At 38.3% G+C, this 13725-nt stretch overlaps 1 protein-coding gene across 1 annotated transcript; it reads left to right on the top strand.

The window, feature by feature from the left end:
- The first annotated feature begins 2009 nt into the window (after window positions 1-2009).
- On the top strand, window positions 2010-7363 carry LOC132191134 (early nodulin-93-like). Its single transcript, XM_059606148.1, has 4 exons — window positions 2010-2239; window positions 5375-5436; window positions 6543-6618; window positions 6991-7363. The coding sequence occupies exons 1-4, from the start codon at window positions 2128-2130 to the stop codon at window positions 7086-7088; spliced, it is 348 nt and encodes a 115-aa protein (XP_059462131.1). The 5' UTR covers window positions 2010-2127; the 3' UTR covers window positions 7089-7363.
- Window positions 7364-13725: the final 6362 nt, after the last annotated feature.

Here is a 13725-nt window from a genome sequence, read left to right as displayed (position 1 = left end):
TTTTTTTTTTTTTTTTTTTTTTCCTGCTTGTTTAGGTACACTTTGTGGGTGATGCTCTTGGGATTCACTCAAACTTGCCCCTCCATTTGAGTGCGCCGCCGATCTCTTCTGCGTGCTCCACCGCCCACAGTCCTTTACTAGGCCTTTTCTCACGCCCCCACCACAATGAGCTTCCAACGCTCCTTCTGTTTTCGGTTTTCAGCGAGCACGCGATTGGCTCTTTTTTCTGGTTGCTGTCATCCTTTTGGTGTGCTTTTTATATTGTTTATTTCCCTGTAATTTTGTCATGCTTTCATTTTTTTTTTTTGTTTTTTTCTGTCTTGTTTTGTTTCCCTGTAATCGTTTTTGTTTTTGCTTATAATAATGCTCGGTTCTTTCTCTCAATTTGCCCGCTTGATACCCTTCGGGTTTGTTGCTTTGGTCCAAACCTTTGGGTTGTGGATGTGAATATTATTCTGGCTTGAGGAGGATGAGCTTGACTTGGGATTCTCTACCCTCAATGCTGAGTAATAAAAGTTACCTATACATTGGTTTAAGTCTATTTGGCGCATATTTGCTGTTTAATTTGAAAATTAGTCATAAGTTAGCGGATTTTATTTGAGTCTGAAATGTAATACGTCATCTTTAACGCTTGTAACCTCGTAACTTCGGCTATGGTTACTTCAGAGCTTTTGCTTTATGTTATTTGAGTTTTATGCTCGTTTATTAATGAATGAGATACCTATCAAAAAAATTAATAAATGAGACTAAACTGATTTTTTTTTTTTTTTTTAAAAAAAGACGATTTAAAAAAGAAAAAAAAAAAGCTTAAAGACAATTTAATTAAAACAAAAATCTTAAATAAAGACCAATACAATAATAACTGACCGGTAGTTGCAAAAAAAGAAAAAACGTAAAAGACGAGGATAAGCAAATCCAAAACGACATTGAAAGAGAGGAAACGCTGGCAGTGGTAGGCGCACCTATAGGTGTAAACGAGCCGAGCTTGAGCGAGCTTCCCTTGTTCAAGCTTGGCTCGTTTAAATTTTACTCGAGCTTGAGCTCGAGTCGAGCTTAAGGGCGAGCCAAAAAAATCGAGCTCGAGCTAATAATAAGTCGAGCCGAGCCAGCTCGCGAGCTGGCTCTTATATTTAATGTTTTTGTTTTAAAAAAAAAATTTAACTTCAAGTACTCTTAAACGGCTTAAGAAGTTAGTTTGCATATGAGTATTTGCTTAGCCTGGCTAGTCGAGTATGGAGCCTGAGTCAATGCAGCAAGGCATTTGGTTTCAAAGAGAGAGGATATGCATCATTTTATAGATAAGCAAACTTGGAGATTGATGTTTTCTTAACAATGTGGGACAAGTTAACAGGTTGCATTCAGACTGCATTGGGACAACGCCCCCTACAAAAAAATATTTTTTTAACGTCTCTCTCTCAATCCCCCTCACCAGTCACAACGGATCTTCCACCTGAACTCTCATTTCCCACTCTCTCACTCTCACTCACCAGACATGTAGTGATAGTGTTTGGGTCTGTTTGATTCATCAATAGTTTATGCCTTTCGCAATCTCCCTCAATAGTTTCTGCTTGATTCTTCTTCCTTTCGTTTGGATCTGCTCTAATTGAATCGAGGTTTTTTTAATGATTGCTCTCTCTCTTTCATCACGAAGGGTCTAGAATTTTTCATTCTCTAACGCTTAAATATAAATGCAATTTTAAGGTTTTAATAATTATGAGATTTATAATTAATTATCTATTACTTAGTATATATATATATATATACACACACTCGAGCTTATACGAGCTGTTCACGAGCTTAGCCGAGTCGAGCCGAGCTTGCTTCGTTTAATATTCGAGCCAAGATTTGTGTTCATTAAGTGCTTCATTTAATATTCGAGTCGAGCACGAGCCGAGCTTATGCGAGCCGAGCCCGAGCTTGCTCGCGAGACGCTTGGCTCACTTAACAGCCCTAGGCGCACCCAAAGCAGGTTCGTCTATATTTCCGAAACTACTCCATATAAATACAAATGCAGCCATCGACCGAAGCCAACAAATTCAAAGCCAATTCAAAATCGGTCACAAATTACAAATAATACACGACTCTCTTTCTACAATCTCAAGCTTGAGAACTGAAAGTAACAGAATAATGGGAATTCCATCGGAAATGAGGGACTTGTGGGTGAAGAAAAGAAAGGGCTTCGTGATTGCTTCTCCTCTTGAAGATCAGAAGATCCTGAACGCCAGAAATTGCACTCGAGGTTCGACTAATCCGGGCTCAGTTTTATCTAATTTTGTGTCTCTTTTCTTAGTTTATCAATGCCCTGTTTGGTTGCCGAGAATCGGAAAATTTGAGTTTGAACTTTTTTGGAGTGGAGCTTTTGAATTATAGGGTAAGTTTTATTCTATATTTTTGGTTGTTTAGCTGATGGTCTGATTAATTGTTTAATTGTTGATTAAGGCGGCTCGGTTTTGTTGGAATAATATATATATATATATATATATTTTTTTTTTTCTTTTTCTTTTTCAAGTGCTCGGTTTGATTGGTGAGAAATGGTAGAAAAAGGAACGGAAATTTAAGGTTTTAAATCTCTGGAAACTCGGTATCAGCTTGTCGGATTATCTTATGTGCTCTTTTTGGTTCCAGTCAGGGTCTGTTTGGTGGCTTGGAAAAAGGTAGGAGCAGAAAAGTAATTAGAGGTTATTTTATTAATCTTGATTCGTATCTTTTGGGATCTGAAAATAGGGGGAAAAGGTCTAATCAATAAACTTGATACAGCTACTTGGTTAAGTTGAGGTAAACATATGTTAACTAGTTTATACATTTATATGTTCCTCAGTTTTCACAAAACCAGTTAGAGGGTCAATTTCCTTTTATAGGCTAGTGAATTCAACTGGAAATGCGCGTGTACCCTTGCTTGTTTGTGTGCTAGTGTGAGAAAAAATAAGTCAACCATCTAACAGCTGTATCTAGGTTTAGTTGAGTGGAAACTCTCGTTTCTTGCATTCTAATTAATGAAATTTTTGGAATCGTAAATTTTGATTTGGGATATTTACGCTTTCCTCACAAAATACCAGCTCATTTGCAATCCTCCTTTGAACTTTAGATCTCATCACTTTGCTCCCTCGTTCAAAATTTATGCAACACATGAACTGTTTGTTCTTCTGAATTATGTGAAATGTCTAAACAAGCCTTGAGTAGTGGAAATTTAAATAGGAAAAGTTGATGCAGAGGTAGTTGAAGGCACTGCCTGAGACAGGCAAGTCAATGGTGAACTTGCTGCACATTTTTCTTTCATGATTCTTTGCTTTCATAGTTATCCGTTTACATAGGCTGACTGGTCAACAATTGAGAAAATCCATTTAAATCTCCGACATTTGGTGTGCATTCTTGGTTGTGGAACTTATACTAACAAGCAGCACTGATTTGTTATACCCACCAATCATGACATGTTTCAGAAACTTTGAGTCCCATGTATTGGATTTTTAAAAGAAATAATTGTGCCCTTCCCACCCCTGGGAGAGGTCAAACAAGCCATTTACAAAATTTACTACATATCCATGAGCAATACAAGATTGGGGAATTGGGTGTTTGAAGAAATCCATGAGAGAGCTGGGGAATGAGGAGGGTGAGGGATTGCGCTGATTTGGAAGTGATTGATGAACGAGGTGTCCATGAAAGGGCTTGTCTTTGCAGTAGGGCCATGCAGTTGAGAGGAGGGTCTTCTAGGAGCTTAATGGGGAGAGAGTCTTCAAGGGTTTCTGCAAGTTGGAGGACAAAGGGCTCAAAAAAAGTTGGGGAGGGTTGGGGTTAGACTCTGTGAAAAATGCTTAACGACTCAAAAATCTTGTTTATCACAATTTATGCGGAATTAATAATATGAAGCAATAAACAATCAATCACCAAAATATATACAAACAACCAATCAATCAATCAGACACAAGAATCTTGGTGACGAAGAGAAAACCTTTTAGAAAACACTCTAAAAGTAAAACCTCTCAAATGCAGCCAAACCCAGGAAATCTCTATCAAAAGATTATTCAGAGATTATAGACCTTAGGAACACTTACAACCCTCGTCTCCTTGCTCACAATCTTTTTCAACGTGATTCTTCTTTACCGGATCCTTCCGATAAACTTCTCAATGAAGCGCACAATGAAACTAACAAAATTCCTTTACGAGGAATAATAAGGCTTACAACAATTGATCACTCAAGCACAGCTTCTTACGAACTTTAGGGTTTTAAAATTTGTACATCTCTCTCTATAAAGATGTATATATACTCCCAACAAAACCCTAGACCTGACACACTTAAAATCACGTTTTGGGGCGTAAAACTTACGGGGTGTTCGGACAGGTTAATGGGCTGTCTGGACATGGCCTTGCGGAGCAGAAACAGAGTTTTTGGAACTGCTGTTCGGATAGGGGGAGGGCCTGTCCGGAAAGGGCCTGCAGAGGGTGAAAATCAGCAATCATCAGCAATCTGGAAATTCCGTTGGTCCTTGATCAGCAGCTTCGATTGATGGGTGTTTGTGGTCCAATTGAGCTGAAACTTTGAAGGGACGTTCATGACACATGAATCTACATTAAGAATGGTGAAAATTTGATTCTGAGCATTCTATATCAATGTTTAAGCCCGTGGACAGTAGCCTTTGCATTTTGGAACCGAATTAAGCCAACAAAAATACTAACACTCTGGTTTTGATTCTAGCTTGGGAGCTTTGGTGGGTGTTGAGACTGGTGGGAATGTTGGCTTTGAAGGCTAAAGCAGTCATGGTGGTGGTGTCTGTAATCTAATCAGACTGGCATGATCATAGAGGTTGAACATAAAATCCCATCAACACTGACATCTTCGTCAGCACCAGCCGCATAGCCCTCCTTTATGCCGGCCTGGCTGTCATCCTCTCCTTTGCCATTGATGGTCTCTTCACCCTCCTTTCCGCCTTCTACTACACTGAGTTCACTGTTTAATTCCCCGTCACTGGCAGTGCCTTCAGCTACCACCATGTCACCTTCGTTTCGTTTATATTTCTAGTTATTTCTCAGGAGTAGTTTAATCATTTCACAAAGTAAATAAGCACATAAATTGCTTTTTTCGCTCAATCAATGCTCCATTTTGATGGAGAGTGGACATTGAAGCAAATTTTAATAAGATCTGAAGTTTAAAGGAGAGGGTTCTAAATGGGGTGGTAGTTTGGAAAAGAAAAGTGGAACTTACCTTTTTAATTTCTTCCTCTATTGCCTTGACATGTAGTCATTGTTTACATGATCATTTGTTGTTGTTGTTGTTGTTGTTGTTTTTTTTTTTTTTTTGAGTATTGATACATCTGAAAGTTTACTCAATATTGTCATGAAAATGACTCACATTACTTAAGCATATATGCATAATATGCAGAAGGTGTTCGTGCCGGATTCAAGTCAGCTTCGATTGCATGCGTTGCCAGCGCTATACCAACAGTATGTGATAGTCATTATTTTACTCTCATTTGGGACTAATTAAAAATATTGTGCTGGACTTTTTCTTCGTTGTTAATTTATTATCTTTCCTGTTTTTGGAGGTCATATTTGTTGAAAACGAGGTTATAGGCACACCTGTATCTTTTGGGACAAATGAATCAAAGATTTTAGTATGTAGTAGATGATCATCAACAGAGGTTTTATTTGGCAAGGGCTTAACGGTTTTCATTTTCTTTCTTATACATGAGCTGGTCAAAATTTGTAATACAATATCCTGCCAGCATGTCTTCTTCAAAGGCAAACCCACCTTGTCAGTTGGGTATTTACTTCATTTGTGGTAACCTGAAGAACCAATTTGGCTTGAATTGAGATATTAACAGGCTTCAGGATATTAAGCATGCTGTCTTAGTTGAGTTAGTTGGAGATCTTATTGACTGACACTAACTGCCTGCTGCAAAAACTAAAAGGGACTTGATGGGGTATGTGAGTGTCTTAGTTGCTAAGCAATGAGACTTCATAAGGTTCAACCATTGGAAAACAAAGAAAGCAGAGGGGGGGGGGGGGGGTGTGGTGGAGAAAGGCCCTGAATTGTCAGCTGGAGGTGCAAAGTGGTGTTCAAGGAGCTTTAACTTCCATTTGGTAGATTTCTATGAACTCAATGAAAGTGGACCAATGACAGATATCCTGTGTTTGGTTGCCTTGAGGAATTGTTTTTTATTATAGTTCATCTGTTCAAAAGACCCTAGTTTTGATATTTGTTGAGCTCTTGTTTCCTCACGTGAATAAGTTAACTGGCAATCATTGAAACGCATTGTCCTGTGGCGGGATAATGTGGTATGTGGTGTGGGAACTAATCAAAGTGGGAAATTATTGAAGCACATGACAAACCAACTGCACGTTATCTGTTAATTATAGTAATGATGGTGGTGGGTGGTGATGACAAAGATGTCCATATGCTAAGAATTTACTGTTAAAGTCTCAATTTAATGATTATTTCCTTGGTTCTTGTTTAGCTTGCACATTCCATTCCATCCCCTACATGCAGATTGTGGTTTCTTTTTCTTGTGTTTTTTTGTTTAATTGACGTCTCTTGTTCATGTTCTTAGTTGGTTGCAGTTCGTGTGTTTCCTTGGGCAAAGGCAAACCTCAATTATACTGCTCAGGCACTTATTATATCTGCTGGTATGATAATTTCATACAAATTTTACTAAGTTATAATGCTGGGTTTGAACATAGCATTTTAGTTATGGGGTATTTAGCAACCACAGAGAGTTCTAAAAATAAATTTTTTTGGGATCAGTGAAATTGAGGTTTTTCTTGTCTGAAGAAGTTTAAAGAAAGTGTAGTATCTTTTAAGTTTTGTACTCTGTCTCTCTCTCTCTCTCACACACACACACACACACACACATGCACATGATCCCCGAAACCTCTTCCCAAGTTTTCTCGCATTTTTATTTATTCCTGTTGTGCCAATTTACTTGTAACTGAATGCGCCAAACCTATTTCCTCTTGAAATTTGAGTCTTAACTGTGTAACTTTATGATTGGGAAACAGCATCGGTTGCAGCATACTTCATCACTGCTGACAAAACGATATTAGCGTGTGCAAGAAGAAATTCCCAGCTTGAAAACGCCTTGAGAAGCCAGACATGATGCACTGCAATTCTAAGTTACAGTGATATGTGTATAACCTAAAGTCTTGTATTGGCACATCATGTTGTCGCTTTGTAAGATGTGCCTTTTTTGGTTTCTCTTAATTTTCTGAGCATGATGGTCAATGTCTACTGATCTTAAATAGCTGCAGTTTATGACCCATTTTATCCGAGTTGAATATGGGATTACTCTGCAGTGATTTTATGCTGCATTTCTAGAGTTGTAAAATCTGGGCCAGACTTGGCATTGTGCAGTGAGTTTTCTCTTTTTCTTTTTGGTGAGCTATCTCCTGGAATCAAAATAATAAATAACAGCACATGCAATTGTTAGGGGGAAAAAGTGCATTATGTTAAATGTGTTTTTTCTCTGTTTGTTTCCTGGCAAAATGCAATTAGAAGATAAGGGAAGACATTAATTGTGCTTGTAGTAACGGAATTCCTACTTTGTTTTGACTGTGATTTCCAAAACAGAAGTATACAAATTGGTAGATTCTTGAATTTTATTATACATAATTCCTTTTAGTGCTTGGAATGCCGTTCATATGATATAGTTTTTCATATAAAATGTAAACAGCTCCTCTGCTCGTGGGGTTTTGTGAAGTTTTCCATTCTTTTAAACATTTATTTGTAAAGAAGTTGCCTCATTAGAATTTTTTTTTCTTCTTCTTATTTTTGTGCCAGGCAACCTCGATTTTCGAAATCAGACAGTATTTTCTATTTTCTTTTCAACAATTTTGTCCAATGATCATTCAAATCGTAACATACGCAATGAGTTTTCTAACCACACAATTTTGACTCAAATGGAAGCATCCAATAGTTATTAAAAATTAATGATCTAATTTCTGAAAATAGTATGCACTTCTGTTAAGGATTTCCTTGATTATAATATTTTAAAGTCAGAGATGGGACCAGGATGTTTATTTAGGGGGACTGAATGTAAAATTGTAAAATAAAATTCTCCTTACTCTTTAGGTTTTTTGCTGGACTAGTAATTTTGACACGACCCGCGAACCTGACAGGTATTGGGTTTGGGTCTTAATTGGGTCTATCCCATTAAGACCTGATTAATTTTGTGTTTGGCGGTCTACTCGGTTTCTGTTAGAGTCTGGCGGGTCGACCTGCTAGACCCGTTTTAAAATAAATTAAAAAAAAAGTAAAAAAAATCTCCTAACTATATTATAAATGGACTATCTAATATATATAGAGTTGAAAATTGCTAATTTTGTGAATCTGTTGATCTAGGCCTCTTCTTTTTGATAATGAATGTGTGGATTTGAACTGTAAGTGCGCAAAATAGGCATATACTGAGCTTGTATTACATTGTAATGATCCTAAGCCACATGATATATACCGAATTAGCTATGTTACCATTTATCATAAGATGAGTACGCATTAGACACATCTAAGTGATACCCAAAAAGAATAGTCAAAATTAGGCTATGTATATTTGCTTAACATAGTCCACACCATCCTACTACACACTTGAGGTCATCAAGAATTTGAATTGGTGACCACTCTGTTGTATATTGAATGTGCACACTAAGACTATATAAGTGACAAAAAATTAACAATTTGTTATAAATTAACAATGTTATTGGTATTACTATTATTACTTTTTTTTTTAATAAAATTTTAGGGTTTAGAGCTTTTTAAACGGGTTGGGTCGTGTTGGGTTATCTATTAAGAACACGTCCGGTCGGGTCGGGTCAACCCGATATGACCTGGTTATTTTAAATGGGTTAAACGGGTCGTGTCGAGTTACCCAGCTATTTTTCGTGTTATAATCGTGTCAGACCCGCTAACCCATTTAGTTAAACGGGTCATGTTAGTGTATAGGTTAATCGGGTCGCGGGTCTTTACGGATCGTGTCAGGTACTTGTTTTGCCAGCCTTAGTTTTTTGTGAATGACAAAACTCCAGCATTTGTTCAGAACTAAACAAATTAGGCTTCATTTATTTCAACATAAAATGTTTTCCGTTGGAAAATGATTGCTTGAAAAATATTTTTTGGTGTTTGGCATGTACAAAAATCACAATTATATATATATATATATATATACATTCAATTATATTAAACTCTAAATTATAAAAAATGTCCCGACCAGGTCTCGAAGGTGTCCTCAGTGAGTCCTAGCAGATCCTGACCAAGTCCTAGCGATGTCCTAATAGGGTCCCGGTGAGGTCCCGGCGACATTCTAGTGGGGTATGTCGATTTGAGAATGAGATGCTCAAACTTGAAAAATGATTTACGGTTTTCAAAAATGAAAACCATTTTTCAAAAATTAAAGAAGAATATTCGGTCAAACGAAAAATGTTTTTTGTCAACTATTATTTTAGATCGCACCAAATAGTTGAAAATACAGAAAACATTTTTCGAAAATCATTTTACAAAACAAAATGAGCCTTAGAGTGGAATTCATGGAAAGTGAGAGAAACTGGTCCTTTTTGTGTCACAAAAGAAACTGGATTCAGACTACTAGTGGCCTTACCTTCATTATTTGGAAGGTATTGGGAGGAGAAATCTATGAGCTGTTAACAATGCTCAACAACTCATAGGATTGGAAGTAGGGGCGGAACCAAAAGTTTGAGCGAGGGGGGACCCAAAAAAAAAAAAAATTTAAGGAGAAAAAAAAATATTTTTTAAGGGTCTACCTCATAAAAAATATAAGTTTAGATCGATTTTTAAATTTTTGGGGAACCTAAGTCCCTAATCCTTGTGCTAAGTTTGCCCCTAAAATAAATTTGGTTCATATGAGAAAGAGGAAATAGAAAGTTTTTTTATTTTTTATTTTAATTTAATTTTTTTTACTATAAAACTTGTAAGGTGTGGAAAATAAGCTTTTCCCTCTTGACTAGCTATTTTCCTATTACCGGTAAAAAAATAAAATAAACAAGAAAGCTCAAGTTACTTCTCTTTTCACAATGCACAAATCTTTTCACACTGCACAAGAAGTGCAGCCTTGTGCAGTGTGAAAAGCTGCGCATCTTATGAAAAAGGATTGCAATTTCTTTTCTTATTTGACTTTTGAATATCGTTTTACTTCTTTGTACACCGTAAAAGCTACATTCTTTAACTTTGAGGAGACGAAATATTAATATGAAGGGACAAAAAGTGAAATATGAAGGGTAACAGTAGACTTTTGAAGGAATTTTAAAAAAAATTGTCCCCCCAACTATAAACGTAGGTCCGCCCCAAATTGGAAGGTACTGGGATACCCATATGAGATAATAATTTCAATCAAGGAAGCGGCAACAATTGTGCTTGATTCAGCCAGGGAGAAATTTTAGGTGATGGTTGTTGATGCACAGTTTTTCGAGTGGTGACGTGGCACACCTTCTGGGAGGTGTTGGGAGTTTCGGGGATGCATCAGGCTACACACAAAACGAATAATAGGATTAGAGTCCCCGATGGTGTTCCAACGGGGAAGCTCCGATGCCTAAGTTAGTGTTTTGAGGGAAGAGTGTATAAGCAATCAAAGTTTTAGAACCATAATTGTGCTTACCTTTGGTTTAGGTTGAGACTTGTATTTATAGGCATAGAGTAGAGTTCGTTCCCTGATCCCTCAATATCTGTTTTGCAATTATTTGAGAAGGATAGGGTTTGTTTGCCACCTTATGATCTTAGTAACCCAAGATCTCGGGATAAGCAGCAAGGCTTCTGTTTGAGTTAGATAACCTTTTGAATTTGAGTGGTTATCAATTATCCCGTTTGTATAAGGAGAATTGATAACATAGATAGCTGTCTACATTGTAGAGAGCCTTTTCAAATGTGGGATAAGATCACCTTTTTAAGTTGAATATGTTGATATCCTCTGTTGTGAAATGAATGGTCTACCCTCGACTCTTGACTTTTTTGCTCCTGAGGAGTTGAGTCTCGGACTCAATATCCGAGACCTCCTCGGTGTTCGAAACCTCCTCGAAAAAGCTGTCCAAGGCCTTGTCGGGTCTGGTGACTTGCTAGAATCGGGTTTGGGATCCGTTGGGCCTTATGAAGCTGATCCATGACCCAATAGTTACCCCCCAATTTCCTAGTCTAAAAGATTATGAAAATTTCGTGTTCATAAATGGATCAGCCTTTTGAGGCCTGACTCTTTTGAAGTGAAATCCGAGGCCTCTAAGGTGGGAGATTTGAATTTCAAATTTTGGCGGGAAATTTTCCTCCAATTTTTTGCCGAGTTGGTTGGTATGACTGAGGACCAATCGGTTTTCCACGTGTCAGCGTCTGTGTGGATGTACTTTCGGTTGTCGGTTGTCAGCTGTCACACGTGACTCACAGAGGCGCGTTTTTCTCACCTCATTTATTGCGCATGTTTTCGAGGCGCCTCTTAGGGCTACGTGTTTTCATCCTCACCGTTTCTTCAACTGACACTGACTGTCCATCTGGCCTACTCAAGGTTATAAAATACTCTTCTTTTCTTTGCCGCTTTACTTTGCACCCAGCCCTTTTGAAGAAAAAAATTTCTTGCTCTCTTTCCTCTCGGCGAAATCTCGAATCTCATTATGTCTTAAGACGAAGGATCAGAATCAGACTGTGGTTTGGGTAAGACCTACCCAGCCTTATGGAGGCCAGATCTGACCAAAGAAGATGAGCGTAGAATCATTTTGGATTGTTACATCCCAAAATCGGTGAAGCTCCGTTTTGATGATGAAAGGAAGGGCGCAATAGTAGATGCCGGAAGACACGAGGTCTGTCTTTATGAGGATATGTTCTGAGTAGGTCTCAAATTGCCTTTTTCAAGGGTTGTCCGTGAGCTCCTGGGCCGTCTGAATGTGGCTCCGCATCAACTGGTTCCTAACACCTGGAGGCTGTTTTTCGCTTGTGTCGCCATTTGGCCCATGGCTCTCGAAGAAGAGGATCGTCTTACAGTCCCGGAGTTCTTATAGATGTACCGAATCCAAAAGAATCCCAATGGCGATGGTTTGTACAACTTTCAGACAAGAAGAGGGAAATTCATCCAGATGGACAAGACCTTTACAAGCAACAATGGATGGAAGAAGAAATATTTCTTCGCGCAGGGGCAGTGGGTATTCGCTCCTGGAGAGAAGGCAGAGGGATCGAGAGTACCTCGGGAAATGACCGTCCCTCTCTTGGGCCTTCACAAGGAGATCTGCCTTTCTGAGGAGGAAATGGCTCGTGTAAACAAGGTATTGGCCTGGGCCCAGAAATAGGAATAGGCTATGACCTATAAGAAGTTGGTCACGACGGCTAGGCTGAATAGCTGTTTGTATGCCACCAAGGATGGCGCTGGGGGGTCAAGGAAGAGACCAACTCTGGCAGTCATAGATTTGAGTCCTTTGGCGGCCAACACCAGAGGCGCCACCACCCAAAAGCCCATTGTGGAGAAGGGCAAGGGAAAGGTGGACGAACCTCAGGCAAAGAAGGCTCTGAAGCTGCTTGATGAGCCTGAGGTACCTGAAGTCCCTCAACTGAAAAAGGAGGAGAGTAGTGAAGGGCAAGAAACCTGCTGCTCAGGCTGGTAAGGGGAAGTCCCTCTTTGTTGATCTCTTGGTCTCACAGAGAGGAGTCAATCCAGAGCCTAACGTGGCTCCAGTAACTGCATACGAGGCTCTTCTTCTTAATAAACCCATTGCCGCCACTCCCTTGGCGGCAACTTCGATGAATCCTTTTAGTGCTGCTCCCACTACCACTATCCCGATAGAGTCGGCATCCCTCGTGCACTCAGATCCCATTATTCAGCAACTTTTAAGGAGGCAGATCAATTTCTGGACTTGGATAGCTCGGTTAGTGGTGTGCTGTCACAGGCAACCAAAAATAAAATCTATACTTCTAAAAATACATGTAGTAGTGTGAGTAAGGGTTGTTCCCACGGAGAGTATTTAGTCTAGTTTTATGCTACGTGAACAAGGAGGGGGGGGGGGGGTTTGAGTATAACAAAAACAATTTTAAAAAGAACAACTAAGGAACAATTCAAATTAAAGTATCAAAATCAATCAAAAGAACAAACATTGGTCTAAGTCAACATCCACCATCGGAATTTTACAATTGATCATCGATGCAACTATATATCAATTCATACTTTGAATATTCTCCGTTGAAACTATTTTCCTATCTCTCCTTAGTCCCAGTTAATCAGAAAACAAGCGATCTAATTAACCTTAACTACTAAACAACCCAAGACAAGCGCTAAAGGTTTAATCTAGTAGCAGCCTTAAGAATTAGAAAGATCGATGAAGCTAAACAACACCAGCACAAGTGGTTGCATTTAATTTCGTTGAACGTTTTTCCTAAGATCTAATAATTTCTGACGCAGTAAATTATTAAATCTTAGTTGCTTCACAAATTGGAGGGATCAAACAATTACGGATTTGATATTTAACTTAGCAGTAGATTGCAACAAATAATAAACTAGTAGGCCTCCTAGTAATTAAATGAGACAATCATGAAAATAGGCACAGAAGAACATCCGATACTCAAAGCATAAATTGAACAATAAAAACAAAAATATTCTAAATATTATCCTAAAATAACAATATCCAAATTTGACTAATTAAGGAAAATATTAAAAATAAAATAAAGTCAAAATATAACTAGGAAGGTGGTATTTTCAGCTGGAACTTTCATGCACCAGATCTGAAAATTTCCGCAAATAAACCACGTCAGATCCGCGTATTAGATTT

This window comes from Corylus avellana, chromosome ca8 (genome assembly GCF_901000735.1).
Source record: "Corylus avellana chromosome ca8, CavTom2PMs-1.0".
Lineage (NCBI taxonomy): Eukaryota > Viridiplantae > Streptophyta > Magnoliopsida > Fagales > Betulaceae > Corylus > Corylus avellana.
The sequence above is the reverse complement of the archived record's forward strand: the minus strand, read 5'-3'. Positions and strand labels throughout refer to the sequence as shown.

Bases quoted from the DNA above. Each gene is read 5' to 3' on its own strand.
- LOC132191134 (XM_059606148.1), top strand. From the start codon at position 2,128: ATGGGAATTCCATCGGAAATGAGGGACTTGTGGGTGAAGAAAAGAAAG. The intron at 2,240-5,374 runs GTTCGACTAATC...CATAATATGCAG, and splicing joins CGCCAGAAATTGCACTCGAG to AAGGTGTTCGTGCCGGATTC. The intron at 5,437-6,542 runs GTATGTGATAGT...TCATGTTCTTAG, and splicing joins TTGCCAGCGCTATACCAACA to TTGGTTGCAGTTCGTGTGTT.